This window comes from Poecile atricapillus, chromosome 22 (genome assembly GCF_030490865.1).
Source record: "Poecile atricapillus isolate bPoeAtr1 chromosome 22, bPoeAtr1.hap1, whole genome shotgun sequence".
Taxonomy (NCBI): Eukaryota; Metazoa; Chordata; class Aves; order Passeriformes; family Paridae; genus Poecile; species Poecile atricapillus.
The window spans coordinates 853,564-876,914 of NC_081270.1; the positions used below are offsets into that span (position 1 = coordinate 853,564).

Consider the following 23,351-nt stretch of genomic DNA (forward strand, 5'->3'; position numbering starts at 1 on the left):
GGTTATTTCCTCATAACAAATTTTAGTGATAGTTTGGTGGGTTTTGTGTCTTGAGTTGAGATACTTCAAATCAGTGTATGTTTTTAAAAGTGAATTCAAGATATGAACCCTTTCTGTAAAGTTTAAGAATTGTTGGAATAGTCTGGATGTAGCTGGCAGGAGTTTTCTAGCTGTGCATCACATTTTGATTTGGCAAGGAGGGAGCAGCATCCAGGGGCTCCAGAAGCTGAAGCTATATGAAAATTGTATAATTTGTGACAGGACATTTCACCACTGAGTATTTGAGTTGTACCAAGGATCTTTGATCACTTAGAACTTTTAAAACAAGCTTAGACACCTTTCTAAAGTCAGGTTGCTTAGTAAGCAATGGGCTTGAAATACACATTTCCAGGGGTGTTTTGTGGCCCTGGGATGTAGCACGATGGACTTGGTGATCACCTAGTGTGTGAAGGAATAAAGGGCTTAATCAGACTGCCTTATCAGACTGAACTCTGCTATCTAAAAATGAGTTGTGTGGGTTTAAACTGCTCCCTTAAATCTGCAGAGGGAAGATGGCACCTTTAGAGGGGGCAGGTATCTCTTGGACACCTCTCAGAATGAGCTGAATGCTTTACAAGGTTCCTTTCTTCCTTGGAGTGTAGGGAGAGCCTGTAGTGCTGGTCCAGGTGGGGATCCCTCACACCTGGAGGGATTCTGTCCTGTGTCCTGAGTAGGAGGAGGTGTTACCTCAGCAGCAAGATTCAGGTTTCATGGTTCATCCCATTGGTCCTGTGTTGGATTTCTGAGCACCACCTCACTGTATGGGGCTTCTTTTGAAATGTTTGTCATGGAACAGTCAGTTCAAGGTGGCCACAGCTGTCTGAAGGCCACGTGCATGGTGAACTGTTTAATTCTTTCTTTATGCCTGACCATAATCACAAGGTTAACGCCCAGAATGGATGAAAACTAACCTGCATGTGTGTAATACTGTGTGTATCAGCTGGCATACTTGTTGTTTTACACAAGAAAAAGCAAGAAGAATCTAAACAAGTAAAGATTTTTCCTCCCTCGTATTTTGAAGGTGGTGAACTGCACATGGCTCAGTTTTTCCGGGGCAATCTGGCAGGGTTGATGATTCGTTCTGGTAAACTGGAGAACAAGAAGGTGATCGATTGCCTCTACACCTGCAAAGAGGGGCTGGATTTGCAGATGGCTGATGGTGTTGGCAAAGGTGTGAAGGTAAATTTGCATATAAACAGAGGGGATCATGTGTATTCCTTCCCTGATAAAGAGTTACAAGTTTTACTGGCAGAGTTAACAGGGTGTCCCAAATATAACAAGCTCATCTCTTCTGGCATTTTGCATTAATATTACATAAAAGTAGGAAATTTTTCTTTTATAAATGCAGACTTAAGAATGAAAGTTACTCTGCTGTCTTCTAAGTCTTGAAGAGAAACTCTGTATTTGTAAGCCTCTGTTTTCCTGCTGTGCAAGTTATCTAATGAGAGATCTTTAACAAGCAGCTTCATAAAATAAGATTATATGGCTTTTTCAGTAGCAGGGTTGTGTGAACAGAGCTAAATTTCTCCTTTATGTTAGCTGCCTGTCTTCTGCATTACTAGAGCCATAACTATGATATGTACTTAGATTTTTTCTTAAAGAATGAAACACCAAATCCATTCCACTGGGATAAGGCAGTGAGTAGGGAGTTTAGACTGTGTGCCACAAGGCCAGGAAATAATGACCCTGTTGCATTGGCTATGGGTGTAATTATCCTGCATTTACCAGTGCTGAACTCCAGTTTGAATTGCCCAGATCATATCACTCAGCTGGGTGTTCTCTGAGGGCTTTTTCCTTTTTTTCAGGTCCACATGAACCCAAGCCAGTCGACGCTGACCATAGAGGGGGATGACATAGACAGAGTTGACAAGGCCATGCAGCACATTTCCTACCTGAACTCCCGCCAGTTCCCAACACCCGGCATTCGGAGGCTGAAGATCACCAGCACTGTCAGGTGTGTCCTGCTGCTGAGCTGGAGCATCCCTGTGCTCCTGGATCTCACCTGGGAGAAACAAAGGAGTCCTGGCCATCACACATTTCAATACAGCAAATATTTCCACACCAGCACTCTGCTCTCTGCCTGAGGGGGGAGTAGGGAGTGTGTAAGATGGGGAGGAAAGTACTGCCAGAGTGCTGCCAGTGACTCCAGTCACAGCTTCATTAAAGGGTTACCTGTGGCTCTAAGTCAAAACATAGAAATGAGGCCAAATGGTAACTGTAAGTAAAAATTAATTGTAAGATTGCTCCCTTGGTGGCTGTTTCATACTTTCCAGGGCAGCTGATGAATTTATCTAAGACTCTTGGGTCTGAGACAGCTTTTCAAAAATTTATAAAGCAATTACTGTGTGTAATTGTGCTTCCCTCTGAAATCAGCACCTTGACTGCAAAACTGCTTCTGTCCCTCAGGTGTTTCAATGAAGAGGCCTGTGTCTCCATTCCCTCTGTGGAGGGCTATGTCATGGTCTTGCAGCCAGAGGAACCAAAAATCAGCCTGAGTGGCATCAACCACTTTGCCCGCTCTGCCTCAGAGTTTGAGAGCTCCGAGGGCGTTTCCCTCTTCCCGGAGCTTCGCATAATCAGCACCATCACCCGGGAGGTGGAGCCCGAGGGAGATGGGGATGAAGATCCTACAGGTAACAGCCACTGCTGCCCACCCTCACCTCACCCAGTGCTCCTGGGTGAGGCTCTTCCTCTTGCAGAGAGCTGGGGATTTCTCTTTTGATGCAGAATCCAGTAAGGGGAAAAAGGTGTAGATCCTCTGGTCTGGGCTAACAAAAACTTACCTGGAAATGATGATAAGTGCAGGCCATTATCCTCATGTAAATATCCCTTGTTTGTGTTTTGTATTTTATTTTTTAAATCATTGTTTCATGAATACTCGTTCTCCTCGGGCCTGGATTTTAATATTTGTTTTGGTGTTTCTGCTTAAATCTTTGGCTTTTTCTCTGATTTTTAGTCCAAGAGTCTTTGGTATCTGAAGAGATCATGCACAACCTGGATATGTGTGAGGTGACAGTGCTGGGAGAGGAACTAAATCAGGAACAAGAGAGCCTGGAGATTGACATGACACGACTGCAGCAGAAAGGCATTGAGATGAGCAGTTCCAACCTGGGCATGATAATCACAGGTGGGGTTCCTGCTGCTGCTCTTGGGAGGGTCTGAAGGGACTGACCTTCCAGAGAGGTGGTTTAAAACACCTTGCTCCAAGTACTTCCGTTTTTTTTAGAATTTTGAGCTTGGACTATCTTTAGAATTTCAAGCATAGCAATTCTGTGGAAAGCTGTGATTTTAGAAAATACAACATTATGAACCTTCCTCCTGTTCTTTTCTCTGTTCCAAGTAGCAGGTCTCCTCTGGAATGTGGAACTGCAGTTAGACTTTGCCCCAGAAGAGGCTTATTCCTCCCACAGATGGCCTAGGAGCATGCATCATTCTTTTCTGTTATGTTAAAGTATTCCATAGTAAAGCTCCCAGAGTCTCTTCAAAGCCTGAGTGGGTTTGGGATTTTATCACCAAACCAATCCACAGGATTTCAGTGGAGCCACACGTGTGTGTCAGGGGTGTTAGGTTTCTGTACTCCCTGAGTATCTGTTGGCCAGGAGAAGTCAGTGAAGAAGGGGAGTCCCAGCTGTGCAGTGTGTGAAGGTGTGGCAGCCTTTGGCAGAGCAGCTGCTGCAGCTGTGTCTCTCCCCACAGGGGTGGACACCATGGCCAACTACGAGGAGGTTCTGCACCTGATCCGCTACAGGAACTGGCACACGGCGTCTCTGTTCGACAGAAAGTTCAAACTGCTCTGCTCAGAGCTCAACGGCCGCTACGTCAGCAACGAGTTCAGAGTGGAGGTGTGTGAGCTGCCCCTCCCTGCCAGGGGCTTTGGGGCCTGGCTGGGAGCTGTTAATTGATCAATTATTGATTCAGATTTTGTCCTGTAAATAAACATTAGGAAATGTGAGCATTTCAGATAATATTTCATATATAAATATGGTTTTAGTCCTGTATTTCAGCTTGAAATAGAATTGTTGTTCGTAGAAGAAATGGCTAATGGAGGTGTGAAGGTGAAAACCTTGCATTGAAAACACAGATTATTAATTAGCAAATGGAGTGAAAGTGGTGCTGTCAGAGAACTGAGTGGCCTTTGTGTGTCACTTCTGGGAGGCCACAGCTGCACGTGCTGGGCTCGTCACTGTTTTGCTTGTGTGATGTGTCAATATTAAGGGATTATGTTAAAGCACAGAGAGGATAAAATGGCATTTTACCTGCAGCAGGGTACAGGTTAATCATTATTTCGTATGCTTACATCAAATATATGGAAGTACAGCAGAAAATGTCATTAAAGGCACTAAAATTTAAATTTTCTTCTCTTTATTTTTATCTCTTCAGAATTCAGAAACTGTTGTGTTTCTGGAGTTTAACACTTTCTGTTTGTCTCCAGGTGAATGTTATCCACACAGCCAGCCCAGTGGAACATGCCAATCACATTGCTGCACAGCCTCAGTTCATTCACCCAGTGCATCATTCCTTTGTTGATCTCTCCGGGCACAACTTGGCAAACCCTCATCCCTTTTCAGGTCAGGATTCTCAGCTGCTGAAGCTGAGCTGGCTTTTTGTGGTGTTGCAGAGTTCTTTTCCCAGAGTTCAAACCAGTGTGTTGGACTAATAAACCAGGCAGCTGCTCAGTCCTGTTCTGCTGTTGCCCAGACAGAGAGGAGTGAGATTTCAGAACCCTGTGAAATTCCCTTTCCTGCCAGCAGAAGAGCTTTCTGTTGGGGTGTGTGTGTTGGAAAAGGGGAGGAGACTGCAAGACCTGCAGAAAGTGAGGAACTGGGACAGAATTTCTTCTGAATGGCAGGGGGAAAAGATGGCAGTGCCATTCCTTTGATGAGTCATGGTATCTGCCCTTTCTGTTTTAATTACATTAATTTGGCATGGGTGTAGGATGTGAGGGGAAGAAAAATAAGCAATTGAGAGAGGAGTGTGGTAGAATGTGCTTTCCTTGTGTTTTCAGTCCTTCAGATTGATGTAATTATATTTAAGGAACTGAGTCTAGTTCTTAATTTCTTACTGACTTTTTGCATGGCTGAAGACAAACAGCCTTTGTGTAATAAATATGAAATATAACTTAGGTGGAATACTTGTGTAAAGCCATTTTCCCCAGCAGGTGATGATGGGAAGGGGAGTAGCTGTTAGCACAGTGTGAGTTACCAGTGCTGTGTGTTCTGGCTGCAGTTGTCCCCAGCACAGCCACGGTGGTGATCGTGGTGTGTGTCAGCTTCCTGGTGTTCATGATCATCCTGGGCGTGTTCCGCATCCGCGCCGCGCACCAGAGAACCATGAGGGACCAGGACACGGGCAAGGAGAACGAGATGGACTGGGATGACTCTGCTCTGACCATCACTGTGAACCCCATGGAGGTAACCCTGGGGAGCTGGTGGCCTTTTCCAGCTGGAATGGCTGTGCTTGGCCGTGGGCAGAGGAGAGCAGAACCAGCCCTGAGAACAGGGCAGAGACATTACCTGGGGATTTAGAACCAGTGTGCCAATGCCAAGAGCGCTTGTTTGGGATCTTGCAGGGGTTAGAGTTTCATGATGGAGAATGGGATTTTACATCCAGCATCCAGCACTAGTGCTCATCATGTGCACAGTGCCTTAAACAGAGCCTGCTTTTGTCTAAACTTGTGGGAATTTATTGCCAAAACATCTGTGTTTATGATGTTTCCTTCTCCTGTGGCTGACATCTGAATTTTTAGAAAATTTGGAACAAGAAAGATGTGTGCACTTCATGCTCTGTGTCTATTGTAAGATCCTTTTCCAGTAGAATTTGCAGTACTGGATCCTCCTTCACAGCCACTTTGTGTAGAGTGCCAGGATTGACAGCAGTGTCACAGAACTATTTTACAAAGTGCTACTTCCTTTGTCTTTCCTGTTTCTGCCTAATTCCTGCTGAACTTCTAAATCCAGCAAGGAATCTGCAATAGCTCTTCCTCAGTGTAGTGACTTGAATAAAGAATAAAAATAAAAAGAATTTTGGCCAGTATGGTAATGACAGCTAATTTTTGTCTGAACAGACCTATGAGGATCAACACAGCAGTGAAGAGGAGGAGGAGGAGGAGGAAGAAGAAAGTGAAGATGGAGAGGAAGATGACATCACTAGTGCAGAGTCTGAAAGCAGTGAGGAGGAAGAGGGAGAGCAGGAGGACCAACAGAATGTTAACAGACAGCAGCAGCTGGAATGGGATGACTCTACCCTCAGTTATTGATTCTAGCTGCTCCCTTTGTCTTTATGTTCCCGCTCTAGAAGACTCCACTGTAACACACTCCATTGGTACCAAGGATTCATGGTGTTTAAAACACAAAAATCATTCTGGCCAGTAGATTGAACCCCCCACAAGCCGTGTTTGTGTTCTGTCAGCTAGTTCCCGATGTTTAGGGTTGTAGTTAGCACCTCTTCCTTCAGCCATGCCTCAGTGACTGGATTTTTTTACGCTCTGTGAGAACCACCTTGCACTTTTTTCTTCATGTCATCTCAGCTGACTCTACAGCTCTGTAGCCGTTGCACATTATTTTCTGAACTGTCTTTTTTTGCTCAGTGAAACAAACTTGGCTTTGTTCCTTTTTCTCTTTCTAAAAGATGCAAAGATTGCTTGTTGACAAAGGGTAAAGCTGCTCATTTCAGCCTGTTGATTTCTTTTAATTTTTTTTCCCCAAATTAGTGCATGTGTAAAGTGGCAGAATGAGGTTAATATGTAGAAGATTAACAAGACTTTTTAATATTTTGTAAATATATTGGAATTATGTAATTATGTCATTTGTGGTAGTGAAAACAGGGATTGGGGTTTAAAACATGCTAAAGTGAAAATTCATGCGGCATGAACTATTCCAAGTCTCATCCTACTGCAGCAGGAGCACGGGCACAGTTCTTAGTGTAGATGTTCAGTAACTCTGTCTTGGCCTTGACTGCGATGTGCGCTCATGCCCCGCTCTCCTTGAACTCCTTCCTTTTCTTTCTCCTCCTTGTTTTTGCAGAGGGAACAGACAAAGCTTGTGAGAAGCTGTAAAGGCATTAGGAGCCTCTGCAGAGGCTCAGCTCCCCCGTGCACTACAGTTTGTTTTTAATTTTATTTCTTTTTCTCCAATTAAGGCTTGCCATAGAGGCTTTTTTAAGTTATTGGGGAAATAACACTACAGTTATGGTGGGGTGTGGCCACAGCTCCTGGTAGTTCCAGGAGCTCCACAGTTCCTGGAGTCCAGTGTGGGCTGTGCACACTGCAGACAGGTTTGGGTGTAGGGGAAGTCTGAGACCTGGGGACCTGAGCACCTGGGCTACCCTTCTACATCAACAGGGATTTGGGGTTTTTTGTTGTTCATTTCTTCTAATTTGGAAGTGGGAGGGTTTGGGATGTAGCTGATACCACTGAACACTCCTGCTCCTCCCCTGCAGCCCCTTGTACAGTAATTCCAATTGTCGGTGTTTTAAGCCTTTGTTTACACTTAGTAATTGTGTTTTCCTGCTGGTGAAAAACTGTAGCATAAATTATCCAACCAGAAAACCTTGGGAATCATGTTAATTCATGTGATTTGGGTTGTTTCTGATCCCAGTTCCAATTTGGGATTGCAGAGGGCAGTAGCTGGAAGGTACAAATGTGGGGGGGTTGGTTTTTCTCTCAGGCAGGGTTGTTTAACTTCATTTGGTCTGATGCAGAGTGGTGAATAATGAATTTCTGTTTGATCTCTATGGAGGTGGATTAAGGAGTGACTTGTTCTGCCTGTAGCAGGAGCCTGGGACTGCATTCCCTCCTGAGCACGGTGAGCGTCTGCTCCTGGCAGTGGGTGCAGAGCCCAGAGAGCCACAGCCAGGCCAGGGCAGGGCCAGGGAGGGGCACCAAGGCTCCCGAGTAGCTGGGGGATGAAAGATGGGGTTGAGCCACCTGCTTGTACAGCTGGATTTCCAGAGCAGCCCCACTGAGGGAACTGAAACATCCCTGCTCAGCTGGACTCCCAAGCACAGCACGGGAATGTCGATCCTGCCGGGATGGAGCGGGGTTTGCTCTGGGGGAACCTGACTGAGGAGTGCCTTTACAATAGGGATGGACCTGGCAGCAGGGAAAGAACCCACACCAGAGCTTACTGTTTTTTGGGGTTGTTTTGGGTTTTTTTTTAATGTAAATTTTAGATTTCTAAAATGGGGAAATGGTTTTGACTACTTACGTGGTAATTAACTGCTAGTTTTAAGTAAACTGGGAAACTTTTAACTTATGTCTGACAGTTGTCCTGTGTTAATGTGTAGAAGATTTATCCTTCCATATACTGTTGCTGTAGCTGCTGTATTTTAGACCAAAACTGATCATGACTTAATGGTAATTCTGAGGGGTTGTAATGTCCTGATGCAGTTTGTAGCCACTGTGGGTATAACTTTTCAGATGTGTATATTGGTAACAGGTCAGTTTGGAAAGTCTATAAGCTACAATAAATTTCTGGTTCTAAAAGTTGTTTGCATTTTTTATTTTACTTAGTGAAACAAAGTAGAACCCAGTTATATAAATGGTGTTAATTTGCCTCTGCTGGGGGAGTTTTGTGCTATTGCTCTCAAGCATGGAAGGACGAGGCAGCATTTGTGTATAATTTGTCCATTTCTTTTATTTCTTATTTACAAAACACGTACCTAAAGCAACTGAAAAGCTAAACATGTAAACATTCTCTTTTTGCAGAACCACGGTTTGGCTTAAAAAAATACTTCTTTTTTCAAAGGCAACAGAATAAGCACAATCAGTTTGTACAGAGTTAAAAAAAAATAATGACAGAAACATCTCTAAATAAATAGAAATAGGTCTATCATTCTGAGCATATTTATAAAAATGAGAAGCCACTTGTAATGAAATGGAACATTTTTGAAAATTATTTAAGTTTCAATCTTTAGTACAGTTTAGCTTGCTGAAAACCATCAGGTGAGCTGCTGCTTTGTGAATTTGGAGTCAAAGGCTCTTTGCTGACCCAACAGAGCTGTCAGAGATTTATCCAAGATGCTCTCCCAGGGTGTACAAGGAAGAAGGTCCACATGATCACTCACTGAATTTTTACTGCTTGTAGGTAAGTCAAGTTTTCCAGACTAAGTAACCTCTGTAAAACTGTGCTCAGTTCTTGCACTTGATACTGATACACCTTTGTGTTATTGCACTTCCAAAGTGACAGGAACCACTGCTCTAAAACTGGTGAGGGCCTGACCTTGCTGTGAGCTGGGGGGAGAGCAGGGTCCCAGTGCTGCAGCACCCTGAACACCAGGCTCTGGCACTGCAAGAGAATTGCTTTTCCAGCTCTGGAACTGTAGTGTCTTCCCTTCCACAAGAACCTGACTGGGGGTGTGGTTTCAGTGCATCTCACCTTGCACAGGGCCCAAGATTTTTTTTGCATACTTTTTGCTCTGTAAATTAGTTTAATAAGCAAGGAAATAGCAATATTTACTCTCTAAAATGGAGCAGAGGCACAGGACTGTTTCTCACTGAACAGCCTGCATAGAGCTCTAAGTCCTGCAGCATTTCCCTCTAGTACAAAAGCAGCTGTCAGAGCCAGAGTGCTTCAGTCACAGTATTGTCTGAAGGTGTAGGAAAAAGGGTCTCCCAGGCTCAGATTAAATTAAAATGAGGTGTCTTCTATGCCAGAACTGCTGCTTCTACCAACAGCTGCTTGAGAGGCAACAGGGTTGTATGAATAGATCCAAACCAGAACAAACCTCACAGCTTAACATCTTTTATGAAAAGAAGCAGGGAGTGCTTTAATTTAAAAATGCAGTCTTAGCGTTGTCAGGTTTGAAACCAAAATAAATGCAGGAATTACTTAACTAAAGCCTAACTTTGGAAAGCAAAATGTCTGATCCAGTGGCCACCCCAAAGCTGCTCTTGTGCCATCAGTTCCAGACAGCAGTAGCTGAGTTCCAGCTCAGTTTCAGAACACTTTGGCCTCTGGAGCAGACAGAAAGCAAGATGCCAGCGTGGATGTTTTTATCCTGTCTCAAGGCAGAGTAAAAGCATTTGTCCAAGTCAGCTTTGGTGTGCTTTGAGCTGCCCCACCTCAGTGGACACTGACAGGGCAGGAGTGACCACATGCCATGGTTAATGCCTCTAAGCTGTAACAGTGGTGACCTAGAAGATGGGCTACAGACACAGGGAGATCTCTGCTCAGCTAAATTTTCAAGAAAATAGAAATGCAGACATTAGCACACCAGAGGGATGTTACATGTGCCTCAACTCTTCCATTGAAACAAGTCTTTGAAGCTGAAGGAGTTCTCAAGGGTACAGTACCTTTACCTACCTTTACTGTATGCAGTAGTTTTATTGCCTCACGTCTCTCCCTTGTTCCCCAAGGATCTGCAGCAGCCACAGTGGTGTGGCTGAGGACAGGCCAACAGGTTTTCAGTCATGCAGCAGTGTCTGATCTCTGGGAATGAGGTGGGGGAACTTCCACACTGCACCATTGTTCAGTCCTCAGGAGCCTGTGTGTCAGTGCTGGGCTCGGGCTGTGCCATCCTCCTGAGCAGAGACAGGCTCCTGCTCTACTGCCTGTTGTCTTTGGATACGTTGTGTGCCAGCCAGTTCACTTTGGTTTTCCAGCTCTCCCGCAGGGCTTCATTAAACTTCACTCTGAAGTGCTTCAGTGCCTCCTCATCGGTTTTCCCAAGGGCCAGGGAGTCCTGGAGGCAAGAGGCACAAATCAGTGCACAACTGAACAAGTCACTGCTCAACCAGTAAGCTGTTTATTCATAAAAAACTACTCCATTGAAAGGAGGAATGGAGTAGCCATCAGTTGTTTTTAACTGTTCCTGCAGCTGCAGGAGCTGTTTTCTCTGATAAACACTTGCACCCTCTGCTTCCTTTGGTGCAGAGAAAGAGCAGGTTCTACATTGCTCTTGTACAAAGTGTTCTGCAGCTGCCAGGAATGGGTGGTCATGACGCAGGAGGCAAACCAGGAAACGAGAGCCAAGGGCTTTGCCTTCTTTCCCTGCAAGCTGGCACCTGCTGACTTCATGATGAACAACCTGAAGAGATTTCTGAGCACCAGGACCTGGCATTTCTGATGTCCTGCACATCCCCTCGCTGTTCCTGGAGCTCATCTGCTTCTAAGACTCTGGCCTTGCACACTGAACTCCTCCTCACCCAGCCACAAAAGCAGGTGTTCACTTTTAACCCCTTAGCTGGGCTCTGCCCCTTACCTTCAGGTACTGGATGTCTTTGGAGCAGCTGAGCTCTGGCAGCCCAGCAGCTTTCATCAGTGCAAAGAGGTGCAGGAAGAGGAGCCCGTGGCGCCGTAGGATCATGTAGGCCCTTTCACAGTAACCCCTGAACCTGTGCAGGAGCAAAGAGCAGACAAAGGAGTGAAAACTGCAAATCTGACCATTTTTTAAAGCAAAGCTACATACTCTGAACCCTGCTCTCTCCAGTTAATAATGTATTTACTTTCATGTAGGCTGCATAGTGGTGGAAATAAATACTGAAACTTTAGAGCTTCAAAAGCTAAAGTCAAGTTTAACTCCCAGGACTTACCTTTCAAACTTCTCATTGTTGTTAGTTTTTCCTTGCTGGATGACATGCACAAAGTCATAGGTTAAGATGAAAGGGACTCGTTCTCTATTAATACCAAATTTAGTCTTGAAGTTCCCCAAAAAGTGACCAAAATCAATATGGAACAGCTGCAAATAAAAAAAAAATATTTTTCAGAATATTCAGAAAAACCTGTTTTAGCTGATTAGTGTTGAGTTCTCTTCAGTGAGTGTGTTCAGCAGGAGCACAGGGCTTTGGGAGAGAGCATGACCATGGCCCTCCTTTGGGAAGGACAATGTTCCCATCTCGGGTTACCTGTCCCGTCTCCCGGACCATGATGTTGTCGCTGTGCCGGTCCCCAATGCCCAGCACGTAGGTGGCCACGCAGTAGCCAGCACAGGACAGGGTGAACTCCTCGATGGCTTGGTCCAAGGCATCTCTAGAGAGGGTAAGAAAGAGTGAAAGATGATTTTCCTTTGGACTCCAGTAGTGCCCCAAAGGGGAGCTGTTTTCAGCTGCAGGAGAAGGGAGGGAAGCTCGTTGGGATGGCTGCAGAGCTCTCTGGAGGCAGCACCAGCACCCCTGCTTTACAAAAACGGGCTGCAAGAACTGCCTGTGACTGAAGGGGTCTGAGTAAGGTTGTGTCCACGATGGAAATGAGACCCACACAAGGTGGGCCAGGCAGGGGAGCAGCCACAGGCTGGAGCTGGGCTGAAGGAAGAGGAGCAGGGCAGGAAGCAGGGAGGGAAAGGTGAGCCCCTCACCCCGGGTTCTTGGACTTGAGCCAGTTGAGCAGTGCATCCTTGTTGAAGGCAGCTGTGGCCACCATGTTGCTCTTGTTGAGCTGGATGTTGGCGATGGTGTCCGAGTGCATGACCACCTCAATCAGCCCTGTCTTGTCTCCTGTGGAGAGGCAGCCATAAGGGGTCATCCTGCAGAGATGAAAGAAACCCTTCCACTGAAATCCTGCCCGCAGGTTTCAACCTTTCCCTTGCCTGCCCTGTCTCCTCCCTTTCTACTCTGCAGTTCTATTCCCCAGCCCCACAGGACCTGCCCAGCTGCTCCCAGAAGCCCAGACAGAGCTGCTGGGGGCACAACGAGCTTGCAGAGAAAACAGCCTTGCCTCCCCTGGTGTGTCAGTGCAGGAGGACAGCTCTGTGCACACTGCTCACCTCAGGTCCAGGCCCTCCTGCTTCCACAGGATGTCCATCAGCTGGATCATCTGCAGAGTCAGCATGTCCTGCCGCAGATCTGGGCAGCAGTACAGAGAAAAATATCACTTTACTGCTCAAAGGTATCCAATTACCACTGCACTAAAATCTTAATGAAACAGGGAAGCAGCTGAAATCCAGAGGAGAGTTAATACATATTTTCAGATTACTACCCAAAAACGTTAAAGGTCCGCACTTACACAACACCTTAATGGTCCAGATTTAGGCTCACTCACCCCAGTACCTAAGACATTTTCACAGGCATAATAAAGACTTACCATCTCCATTTTTAAAAATTATACCCACTCCACCTCCACCTGTCTCTTCATTATTAAACACAATCCATAAAGGTTTCATTTTGGAGTCCATGAAGGTGCACTGATCCACACTAGAGGAAATAAAAATACTACCATCAGTTTCCATCTATTAAAATACCAGCCACACCAGGCTGCCAGTCCTACAGCAACTCCACCACTGATGGACTTGGGATTTCCATGAGGAAAGAACCTTGGGATAACCCAAAGCCTGGCTCCAGTGTGAAACAAAGCACAAAATTCACACAAATTCAGAGGTGCAGATCTCTCCCTTACCAAACTTCAGCGAGGATAATGTTGGGGTTCAGGGGGGACTGGAGGTGGGAAAGGGCTTCCCTGTAGGTTTCCTGCTTCATGCACATGTGCATCATCTCCTTGGTTTGAGGCTTGGTGGCCTTCTGAGAACTCACTTTCACAAAGTCATTCAGAGCTTTCATCTTGTTCAGTGCTTCTCCCTGAAAAAAGGGAGGGATGAAATGGGGTTAACAAATGGGAAATTCCTGAAGAAAGTTTAAAAAACATTAAGATCTCCTGTGAAATGTAAACCTTGGCTCCATCTCTTACTTCCTCTTCAATTTGTAGCCATTTCACACATTGCAGCAAAACAAATTTAGTAGTACCTGCTTGAGGAAGACCCATAATTAATTGTGGATAATTTGTGCTGGACACAAATGCCTTGCACGGTAATGACTGCAGCAGGAATAAAACACAGCAGGCACCAAAGGAAGGAGTGAGGTGCATTGGCTGGAAAGGTGAGGATGAGCCCTAGAGCCCAGCCTGCCCTTCAGTGCTTCTGGGGAGCTCTGGTTGTGTAAAAGTGCTGCTCAGTCTTGAAAAGCAGCAGCACTGGCTTGTGGGCACATCCTGGATACAACTTTGTCTAGGGATGAGTCCCTCACTTCTCAATTTGCTACAGTGACCCTTGACAGGTAAGAGAGGTTTCAGAGTGGGAAAATGCCAGCAGCACACCTGAAAGGGATTGCAGTGCTTGGAATGAGCCAGCTGAGATCAGCTCCTGCTGAGCAGCTCACCCAGCTGATCCAACAACAGCAGTGCTCAGAACATTTCAGACCTTCCTAGACACTGACTGCAGCCAGGGATGAGCAAAGCCACGTGCTGGGGATCTCCAGGACACACCCAAACCAACTGCCCTTAGGAGGCTTTTCTTGTGTTACTGATAATGTTCATTTGGGAAAGGCAGCAGCTGGGAACCTGCCCCAAGTGAGAGGGAAGGGAACCTTATGGCCCAAAGCAATCTGTACCTGCTTCATCAGCACCTTCATGTGGTGGGTGCTGCCCCGGCAGTACGCCTCCAGGATCAGGCCAAACCTCAGGGAAACAGCGGCAACGTGCATCTCTGACCTGGGCAGGGAGACAGGGCAGGAGGAGTTACAGCAGGGCTGGCTCCCTGCACTGCTCCTCCTCCCATTCACAGCAACAGGGAACGGCACCACAACATCTGCCTGCTGCTCATGGAATGGGGAAGGAGAAAAAATGCCCCCAAGCCCAGATGGTGATGGAGGAAAAGCATTGCTTGAGGTGATGAAACATCTTTCTGGGTGACTCCATCACCAGCCCCTCCTTTGAGAACATCACCTGGGGAGCAAGAACAGTTCAGAGCTTATGGCTCAGAGCTGGCAGGTGGCCATGGAAGCCCAAAGCAAATTCCAGCTCAGAGGCATGTATGTGTATAGTCATAAATATATATAAATTCTGGAAACAGAACCTAACCCAAACACCAGCACTACAATGACAAAAGACAAAAATAAATAACAAAAATAAATATTTTGTCCTCCTGGAATAATTCTTACTGAATCACCCAAGGGAAAAAGTAGCAGTTCCCACTTCCCAGAACAATGAAGGGCTCGGTGAATGCTGGTTTCACTCGATTACTGAGAAAAAGCCCAAAACATTTGCTCTTCACCTCAGATGCCAGAAGAGGAAGTGGCCGATCTTGCGGTTGGATAATGCCCTTTCCAGCAGGAACTTGGTTAATTCACAGTCTAGGTAAGATTCATACTTGAGCACCTGGACAAGCTGCAGCAGGTATTGGAACACATCATCATCCCTGTGGACAGAAACACGAAACACAGCCTTGACAAGGCTGTCACTCCTGTTCACAGCCCCTCAGCAGCCCTGAGCAGAAATAGAAAGGGCTCTGCCTCTCCCCTGGGGCCAACACTTACGTCAGCTTCTTCAGGGAGTTGATAGCAAAGGAACCAACATAACGGTCAGGAAAGCTGAAATCCAGCAGCTCCAAGGCATTCAGGACAGGCAGCTCTGGCCAGGTCTGAAGCAGGGAAATCATCTGTAATGACCAAAAAGAAAATAGCAACAAAAAGGAACAAGGTTTTTATGGCAATGGATATAAATCTGAAATTCTACTGATGAAAGAGCAACTCTTTATGGTGGGGTATGGTGTGTTTATAGATGCCTCACAGCAAGTTTGGAGATACCAGGCCAAAAACTGAGCCCTTGAGGTGGCTTGTGCTGATCTCACTAACATTTAAGAATATTCAATCCAGAACTCTTTATTCCCAAGAATTAAACAGATTTTTTTTTTTCCTCCAGTTTCTTGAAGGGATAAACAAGACCTTGCTGGTCAGTAATGAATCTGGGACAGCTCAGAAGAGCCAGACCTCAGCTGGTTCCAGTTGGGAACTTCCCTGAGGGAACTGAAACATCCCTGCTCAGCTGGACTCCCAAACACAGCACGGGAACGTAGACACTGAAAGATGGGGCAGAAAAGGTGCCCTGGCTGCCAGCCCCAACATCCTCACCTGGGCAACATCCTCGTGCTTGTTCCATTTGGTGATGATGAGCAGCTTGGCCAGAGCCTGTGGGTACTGGTCACGGATGTCGTACCTCATCTTCCACACCAGGTCCTTCTCGTGCTCGTACAGCTCCGTGTGGCTCCTCCGCTCCAGGATCTCCCTCAGCTGCAGCTTCTGCTCATGGCAAGCACAGCAAAGAGCACACACAGGGCTCAGGCTCAACCCACAGGGCTTGCTCAGCTCAGAGAGACCCTGCAGGACCAGGGCACGACCCAGTTTGCTGAACAGTGCTGGGAGGGGGGGAAAGGTGGAAACAACCAGCCCATGAAACCAGGCTTGCAGGCAGCTGAAAACTGATGCCAGAGGACTCACCTCCTCAGAATCTTCTGGTAGAGCTCGGGGTTGTTCTCCATTCCTTCCCAGCTCCAGCAACTGGGACACAAATAAAGAGGGTGAGAAAGGCTCCTCAGTTGCTCTGTAACTGTAGTCACCATCACTTCAGGCATTTATGCTGCTCTGGAGATTTGCCACCTCTGCCCAGGCTCCCCTTTCTCCCTGGCACAGCCTATTCCAGCCTGTGAGCCAGACCCTGCCTCAAAGGGAGCACACACCTGGCTCTGGCAGAGCAGATCTCCTTCCTCCCCTCTAACAGGCACATTTCTTCTTCCACTTGTCTGGCCAGTGACAGATGGAAAATCACCTCACACACAGTGATTTTGTTATCACTCTGCTGAAAGGGAGGGAGCTGCCTACTTTCATTTCCCCTTAATTCCTCTTCCTTCCTACAGAGCCTAATGCAGTTTGAAGGCAGCTCACTTAAACCCATTTTTTAAACAAATGCTCATCTATGAGAGCAGCTTTACCTCAGTAATTCATAGCTTGGAAAAGCATTCACTCAAAGGTCCATTAGTTAAGAGGAAAAAGTGAAATTTCCAGTTAACAATCTCTACTCATCAAGTTTGCTTGTACCCAGTCCCTGTTGATGGCTGTCCCCCACTGGAAGGGACAGTGAGGGAGCTCCTGTGCCTCCCAGAAAAGTGTCCCTGTGTCCCACCTGCTCAAAGGATGGGTAGTACACAGGATGTGCTGCCACACTGGGGAAGCAGATGACCAAGGCTGCTGCACTCTCTGTGTTGGGGTTGCACTGCACTGTGCCCATGGGGTTCAGAAGTTCCCCTTTCTCATCTGAAAAACAAAGTACATAAAACCCATAAAATCTTGTGAAGCTTTGGTGCAGAAAGCAAAGCAGAGACTGGTCACTGCCTGGCCACCCTCCTGAGCTCTCCCCAGCGCGGGGCAGGTGACACCCTCAGGTGAGCAGCCACCTCTCAGGTCACACCTGCAAAGCCAAGCTCAACAAAGCCTTGCCTTGGCAGGCTCCAGCTGCCATCACAGCACAGAGCAGAGGCCACTCCGCTTCCCAGGGAGACTGAGGATGCCAAACAGCAGCAGCTCCCTCTCCTGCCATACCTGGGAAGGAGGACCACATGTGCAGGCAGCACTCCCCTGTTTTCAGCTGGTCCTTGTAGTCGAAGAGCATCACATTGACCCAGGCGATGGGACAGTCCTGCGGGGAGACAGCGCTCGTGGGGGGCTGCCCCTGCCCAGGGCAGCAGAAGGCCTGAAAGATTCCTCATGCAAAGGGACATCCTGTCTGCTCACCTGCCAAGTTCTCTCAAATTAACAGTACAAGATGGCACTGGGCACTTGCCAAAACCTGGGGTCTTCTGTGTGCTGCTGAATGGCACCGAACGCTCCCCACAAATGACTCTAAAACTTCACCACCTGATATTTGGCATAGCTGAAGAATCTCTCATTTTCCAATAAGGTCTTGCTACTCTACACTCAATATTTGAGGGAACTATTGCATATTTTATATATTTCACAATTTGAGGGGGAGGAAGAAGAACTTTAATTTTTAAACAGGGAACACAGAGTAGGTATGATTTTGGAAAACAAGACAAAGGATGCTAGAAATAGCTCATAATAGGAAAAAAGGCTTGGCTTCTCTGTACAGTAATAAACACTATCTATAGAAATCAAACCTAATGCTGCCAATCCCGTGCCACATCCCCAAAATAACCCCACAAATCCAACCCAGTCTCATTTTGGAGGAGGGAATCCAGCAAGTGAAGTGACTGGGACATGGCCAAGACAAAGAACCCATCCTCTGCCCTCACCCAGCTCCCAGCCCCAGAGCAGACACACATTCCACGAGTGAGCTCAGCTTTCCTGCAGCCAGGTTCCCCAAATGGAACACTTTACCTCATGCAGCAGCACTCAGAGCTCAGATCACACCACGGCTCAAGCACAGAAACCGACTGCAGAAGGGGCTACGTGGCAGAAACTCTGCATCGAGGCACCCACAAACAGAGCCACGTTTGAAGGAACCACACTGAGACATCTGGTTCCACTGGGGCATTCCAGACAATGCACCAGCCTTACCCCCAGAACACCCAAGCACTTGGGGGAGACAACAGAGCCCCATTTTCCCTCAAAATGAGTCACTTCCAAGTGGCCTCTCACAAACCTTGGAGCTGATTTGATTACTCCAAATATCTTCAGTAAAATCACATTTGAGACATCAGCTTCCAGATGACAGGGAAAAGCCTAATAAAACATCACCGCCAGCAATAACCTTTTCTATCAGAGTAAATGACATCTAACCACAGCTCAGAGCCTGCCAAAACACAAGGCAAGGTTTCTGGTGGATAAGGTCCAGCAAAACAAGGATCCAGCATTCTAAAGACAGACATCTCCTGCATGATTTAGAGAAACATTGAAAGCCAACCCTCTGGGTGACATTAACCCTCTGACTCATCCAGTCAGCCTGCAAACAAGCCTGGTTTTGTGGTAGTAAATAATTTAGTTCCACCTATCTGCTCTGGACAGTCTGCATATAAACAACATGTATGGAATTAACCTCTGAGTAAAGCAAAAAAAAAATAAATAACCATCAAAACAAACAAACAAAAAGTCAGGGTACACTCTGCAACCTGCCCCTACCAATCATTTGAATTGATTTCTGGGCACTTCACTCAGAGTTGTAGCTCACCATGGGGAAAAATTCCTTTTTGCAGTGCTGAGCTGTAGTGAATGTTGTGATTTTATATTAAAAGCTCATCAGAATGCACCCGCCTTTCCCAGCACCAGAACACACATTAATAAGATCCACTTAACAACTCAGCTAAACAGACTAGTTGTGTTTTGTCAATCAGAACAGCAACATTTCCTTCTGACTGCTTCAAAACTGAAAATTATTCCAGTGTGACCACAAACATCCAGCCTGTGGATGAATCAGATCTTCTGTCCAACAAAAGCCTCCGGCAGGAGCTGGGGTTCTGCTATTCTTAAACAAAAAAGAAATGCAACAATAGAACTGTTAATCCTGATCCTGGCCTCAAAATGTTTCCAATCTGAAACCCAGAAATTGGTCCCCACAAGCAGGATTCATGAGCTGGCTGTTGCTCCCAGACATGGCTCCACAGTAACCCTGAGAAGCCCACTGATGTCAGCACAACAAAGCTCGGTGAACCTCCCAACAGTGAGGAGGAGTGAGCAGAACTGAAATCTTCTGTATCACACTCATCAGTGCCTCATTCCTCTGCACTCTAGCACAGATGGCATGAGTAACCCTCCTCAAGGCACAAGAACAGTCTTTGTGGTCACAGAAACAATAATTTGCAGAGGCACAAATGCATTTGCTGCTCATAAAGAAAACTCTCACATGCAAAGAGCTTGAGGCTTACGTTACAACTCTGGGAAATCAGCAATTCAATTACAGGCTGCAGCTGAATCTACTTTTAGTTACTAAATCATTAATGGGCTAGAAGTTTTGGAATGTGAGAAATGTCACTACCTCTGATTCAGATGCTCAAATCAAGAACTTCCAAAGTGACTTAACACTTTCTGTGGTCAGTTTGCAACACTTGAACAGTAACCTTGAAGAATCTGCACTTTTATTTTACCTTGCCCAATGCTTTGCCATAACCAATGTTCACATTTCTCAGTTTATTCCCCCTCCCTAGCTGGTAATTTGCTCCACTGGGGATTTGCAGGAAAGACCTTGTTAGAAAGAAAATGCAACAGAGATGATGGTTTAACCTCAACTATAAAATAAGGAAGTTGTGGAACAGCGCAACAGGGACACCAACATAAGTAATTCCTCTTTAGGTCCAGTCAGATGCTGAGTCTGTTTCTTAATGGTTTTTCTAGAGAAGAAATTATATATAAACAGCCCTTCTTACAGGCAGACACTTCTCAGCTTCCTGTTGAAGAAGTTATTGGCCATTATTCTGTAAGCTGTTTTATTAACATGAAGTTTTCTGAAAGCAAAGGGCACTTGTTTCAGAAGGTGTCCTGTGCTCTGCAGCCCTGGCCAGCCTGGCTCAGGCCCAGGCTGCCTTCACTTACAGCTTTCTTGGACTTCTTCTTGGTGGAACGAGCCTTCTTGGCCTTCTCGATGACGGCGTAGAGGGCGAGGCAGAGCCGGGCCATGCGGGGCAGGTCGCAGATGTTGATGTCAAAGTCCAGGCGCTGCTTCCACACGGGCTCCGAGCACACGCTCACCTCCGAGCTGGACACGGTCTTGCACAGCATCTCATTGCCATGGAACAGCCCTGCCTGCACCACCAGCTGAGGGCAGCAGAAATAACAGGACACCGTGAACCCACGGGACTTGCCTTGTTTGCTGAAGAAGAGGAATGGAACAGGGCAGCCCTTCCCCTGGACAGGGTGTCTGACTCCTGTCTCTCTCCTGGTTCATTGAGACATTCAGTTCTGAAGTCTCTCTCTTCACTCACCCATCACTCTCTTCTCAGAGCTGGGTTGCCCCTGCTGCTGTTGCAGCTCCCCTGCCCTGCCCAGCACTGTACAATGCCATTACCCCAGGGCAGCAGCTCTGCTGTGCTCCAGCTTTTCTAATGCTGGGCTGCTGTCTGGCCACTTCCCATTCCTGTTGTGCTGTGGTCCAGAAAGTGCCCCAAGGCTGAATGAAGCCCTGCAGGAGCAGGTGAGATCACACTGCCAGCCACCAGTGTCCCCCCACACAAACCAGAGGGATGGGACTGGGAAAGCACATGCACAAACCCCCAGAGTGGGTCAGCACCCACCTTCATTCTCTCATCTGCATTGACCTTGCTGCCTTGCACCAGCTCGATGTAGAAAGGCTGCTCTAAGGACCAGAGAGAGCCATAGTTTGGCTGGAAAGAGAAAAGGGTTCTGATCAGAAACAGATGCAACAAAAGATGCAACAAGTCAGCACCAGAACTCATCTCCCATTCCATGCTTTTGGGTCCCATAGAGAAGAGCAAGAAGCCTGGGACAACCAGGGAATACATGGAGGGGGCGGGAAGGCTGACTGGGAATTCCCATCTTAGACCCCAGCTGGGAACCTGTCCTGAGAAGGGCAGGGAGAACCCACTGCTGCTCCCAGCCAAGACCAGCATGTCCACCAAGAGAGGAGCCCAGGGTGACCCCAGGGGCCACTGTCCCCTTTACCTTTTTCTTGGGGAGCGGGGGGGGCTTGGAGGCCGCCTTTGGGGGGCTGGTGAAGCAGCTGTTCTGCTCGTCCCTCATGGCAATGATGGCAGAGGAGTGCACCATGGTCAGGTGGGGGGTCAGGCCCCGCTGCAGGCAGCTGCGGATGTGCTGAGAGGGGACAGGGTCAGCCAGGGCCTGCCCACAGCCACCAGCCCAGGCAGGAACCCGTGCAGGGACTCAGGGAAGGACACAGCAACAATCCAATTCCAGTTCTCAATTATCTCCTCTTGCTCTAGAAACCTGCAACCCGCTGGCCTCATGTTGCCAGAACTGAGAATATGAAGTGCCTTTTACAGCTGGCATTTCATCAATGGACTCAAATGGCTGCATTAAGGGAAAACACTGAGGAGGATTCAGCACTCCCAGCACCAGTCTGCCCTGCCAGAGGAGCACATGATTCAGTTACTTGCCCAACTTTCAATAGGAGAACCCTCATCCCACCATACAAGCAAGCAGATATTTCCAGAACCACGGGCTCTAAATGTATTTACACAGCACTTGGCACCCAAGGACAGGCTTAGACACTGGCCCCCCACAAACAAGGATTTGTTAGGTTGCTGGAAGTACCCTTTGCCCTAAGCAGCATCCAGGTCCTGTCACTGATGTGCTGCACTCCTGCAAACACGTCCCAACCCACGCCCCCAGCAAGAGAAGGCCATGTGGGAACAGAGTCAGGGATAAAACAAGACAAGGCTCACCTGGAACTGGTACAGGGGGTAGTTCCCATAGAGATATTCACATTTCCCATTCACCTGCAGGGTGTAGTCCTCTGGCTTCTGCACGGTCTCGTGGCGGAACACAGTAGCCTGTTTCTTAATAGCATAGCTCATTAAGGTGATGGGGAACTCCCAGGGGGAGATCTGGAACGTGAAGCTCTCCTGCAATCCCAACAACACAGCAAACTGTCAGACACCAGCACAGGGCTGAAGTGGCACAGACAGGGAATGACATTCCTGCTGCTGGCAGTGAGGAGAGGGATGGGAAGGTACAGTCACACACACATCAGCCAGCGATAAGCAGGGATGTTTGCCAAACTGGGCAGGTGCAAGTTTCAGCAGTGCAAGCACAAGACTGGAAACCAGGACCTTCAATTTTGAGCAGGATCACCAGTTCACGTAGTTGCCAGCCATTAAAACCTTCCCACAGCCATTCCAGCAGCAGGGCAGAGGCTGGAAGGGTCCCCATGCTCTGGAGGCCCTTTTCCCGTGAGGGTGACCTTGCTCAACATGCAGAACAAGAACCAAGGGCAGGATGCAGGAACAGGGGCCCATGGCAGCACAGACCAGTCCTGCAAGCAGTGTTTGCTGAGCATGAGCTGAGCAGGCTCTTGAGCTTCCAAAGGAAAGTCAAGCACTGGATTCTGTGCTCCTTTCCTACCCAAAAATGTTTCCAGCCCATGTACATGCAGCAACCTCAGCTTCCAGCTAACCAGTACACCCAGAATAGCTCCCTCCCAACCATCTCCACAGGCAAAGGAATCTGGAGAATGAACACTGAACACATGGAAACACTGTCCAGGCACACATTATTCTGTCTCCACACACACAGAGGTTTCCAAAGGAAAAGCACAAACCATCAAACACTGTGACAGAAAAGTTTGTGCTTTACCCCACCAGACTGGAACTTGACGTTGACAAAAATGTTCTTGGTGGGGATTTGCAGAGAGCCAGTCCCGGGACCCTTGGCCATGGGCTCCAGCTGCAGGGGGAAGTTGTACTCCATCCACGCTGCCCAGCCCAGCTGCTGCCGCTTTGCTGCTTTCTCCTCGCAGAACTGGCACATTTTGGTGCGGAAATCGCTCACCTCTGGGTCCTGCACAGAGTCAAACTCGTGCAAACCTGGGTGGAAGGTAAGAGAGGAAGGCAAAATAAGCACCTGCAGCCAATGGGGGAAATGAACCTTTACCTCAAACGCCTGCAAAAGTCTCCCTGAACGCGTCTTTAAC

At 47.3% G+C, this 23,351-nt stretch overlaps 2 protein-coding genes across 8 annotated transcripts in view; one reads left to right on the forward strand and one right to left on the reverse strand.

The window, feature by feature from the left end:
• Positions 1 to 8,515, forward strand: part of CLSTN1 (calsyntenin 1) — a 30,382-nt gene extending 21,867 nt beyond the window's left edge. For all 4 annotated transcript variants that reach the window (XM_058854984.1, XM_058854986.1, XM_058854985.1 and 1 more), the window contains 8 exons: positions 1,061 to 1,218; positions 1,845 to 1,993; positions 2,446 to 2,672; positions 2,996 to 3,166; positions 3,736 to 3,881; positions 4,472 to 4,607; positions 5,266 to 5,450; positions 6,104 to 8,515. In XM_058854984.1, coding sequence (XP_058710967.1) covers positions 1,061 to 1,218; positions 1,845 to 1,993; positions 2,446 to 2,672; positions 2,996 to 3,166; positions 3,736 to 3,881; positions 4,472 to 4,607; positions 5,266 to 5,450; positions 6,104 to 6,295 — 1,364 coding nt within the window. In that variant the 3' untranslated portion in view covers positions 6,296 to 8,515. The remainder of the gene's footprint in view (positions 1 to 1,060; positions 1,219 to 1,844; positions 1,994 to 2,445; positions 2,673 to 2,995; positions 3,167 to 3,735; positions 3,882 to 4,471; positions 4,608 to 5,265; positions 5,451 to 6,103) is intronic.
• Positions 8,516 to 9,441: 926 nt separating this feature from the next.
• PIK3CD (phosphatidylinositol-4,5-bisphosphate 3-kinase catalytic subunit delta) overlaps positions 9,442 to 23,351 on the reverse strand; it is a 32,995-nt gene continuing 19,085 nt past the window's right edge. For all 4 annotated transcript variants that reach the window (XM_058855304.1, XM_058855305.1, XM_058855303.1 and 1 more), the window contains exons 5-24: positions 23,015 to 23,244; positions 22,105 to 22,284; positions 21,365 to 21,514; positions 20,977 to 21,066; positions 20,279 to 20,500; positions 17,336 to 17,432; positions 16,920 to 17,050; positions 16,238 to 16,297; positions 15,872 to 16,039; positions 15,278 to 15,399; positions 15,016 to 15,159; positions 14,354 to 14,453; positions 13,368 to 13,546; positions 13,056 to 13,165; positions 12,739 to 12,817; positions 12,331 to 12,498; positions 11,882 to 12,005; positions 11,570 to 11,715; positions 11,239 to 11,371; positions 9,442 to 10,719 (exon numbers count right to left, since the gene is read on the reverse strand). In XM_058855304.1, coding sequence (XP_058711287.1) covers positions 10,582 to 10,719; positions 11,239 to 11,371; positions 11,570 to 11,715; positions 11,882 to 12,005; positions 12,331 to 12,498; positions 12,739 to 12,817; positions 13,056 to 13,165; positions 13,368 to 13,546; positions 14,354 to 14,453; positions 15,016 to 15,159; positions 15,278 to 15,399; positions 15,872 to 16,039; positions 16,238 to 16,297; positions 16,920 to 17,050; positions 17,336 to 17,432; positions 20,279 to 20,500; positions 20,977 to 21,066; positions 21,365 to 21,514; positions 22,105 to 22,284; positions 23,015 to 23,244 — 2,771 coding nt within the window. In that variant the 3' untranslated portion in view covers positions 9,442 to 10,581. The remainder of the gene's footprint in view (positions 10,720 to 11,238; positions 11,372 to 11,569; positions 11,716 to 11,881; positions 12,006 to 12,330; positions 12,499 to 12,738; positions 12,818 to 13,055; positions 13,166 to 13,367; positions 13,547 to 14,353; positions 14,454 to 15,015; positions 15,160 to 15,277; positions 15,400 to 15,871; positions 16,040 to 16,237; positions 16,298 to 16,919; positions 17,051 to 17,335; positions 17,433 to 20,278; positions 20,501 to 20,976; positions 21,067 to 21,364; positions 21,515 to 22,104; positions 22,285 to 23,014; positions 23,245 to 23,351) is intronic.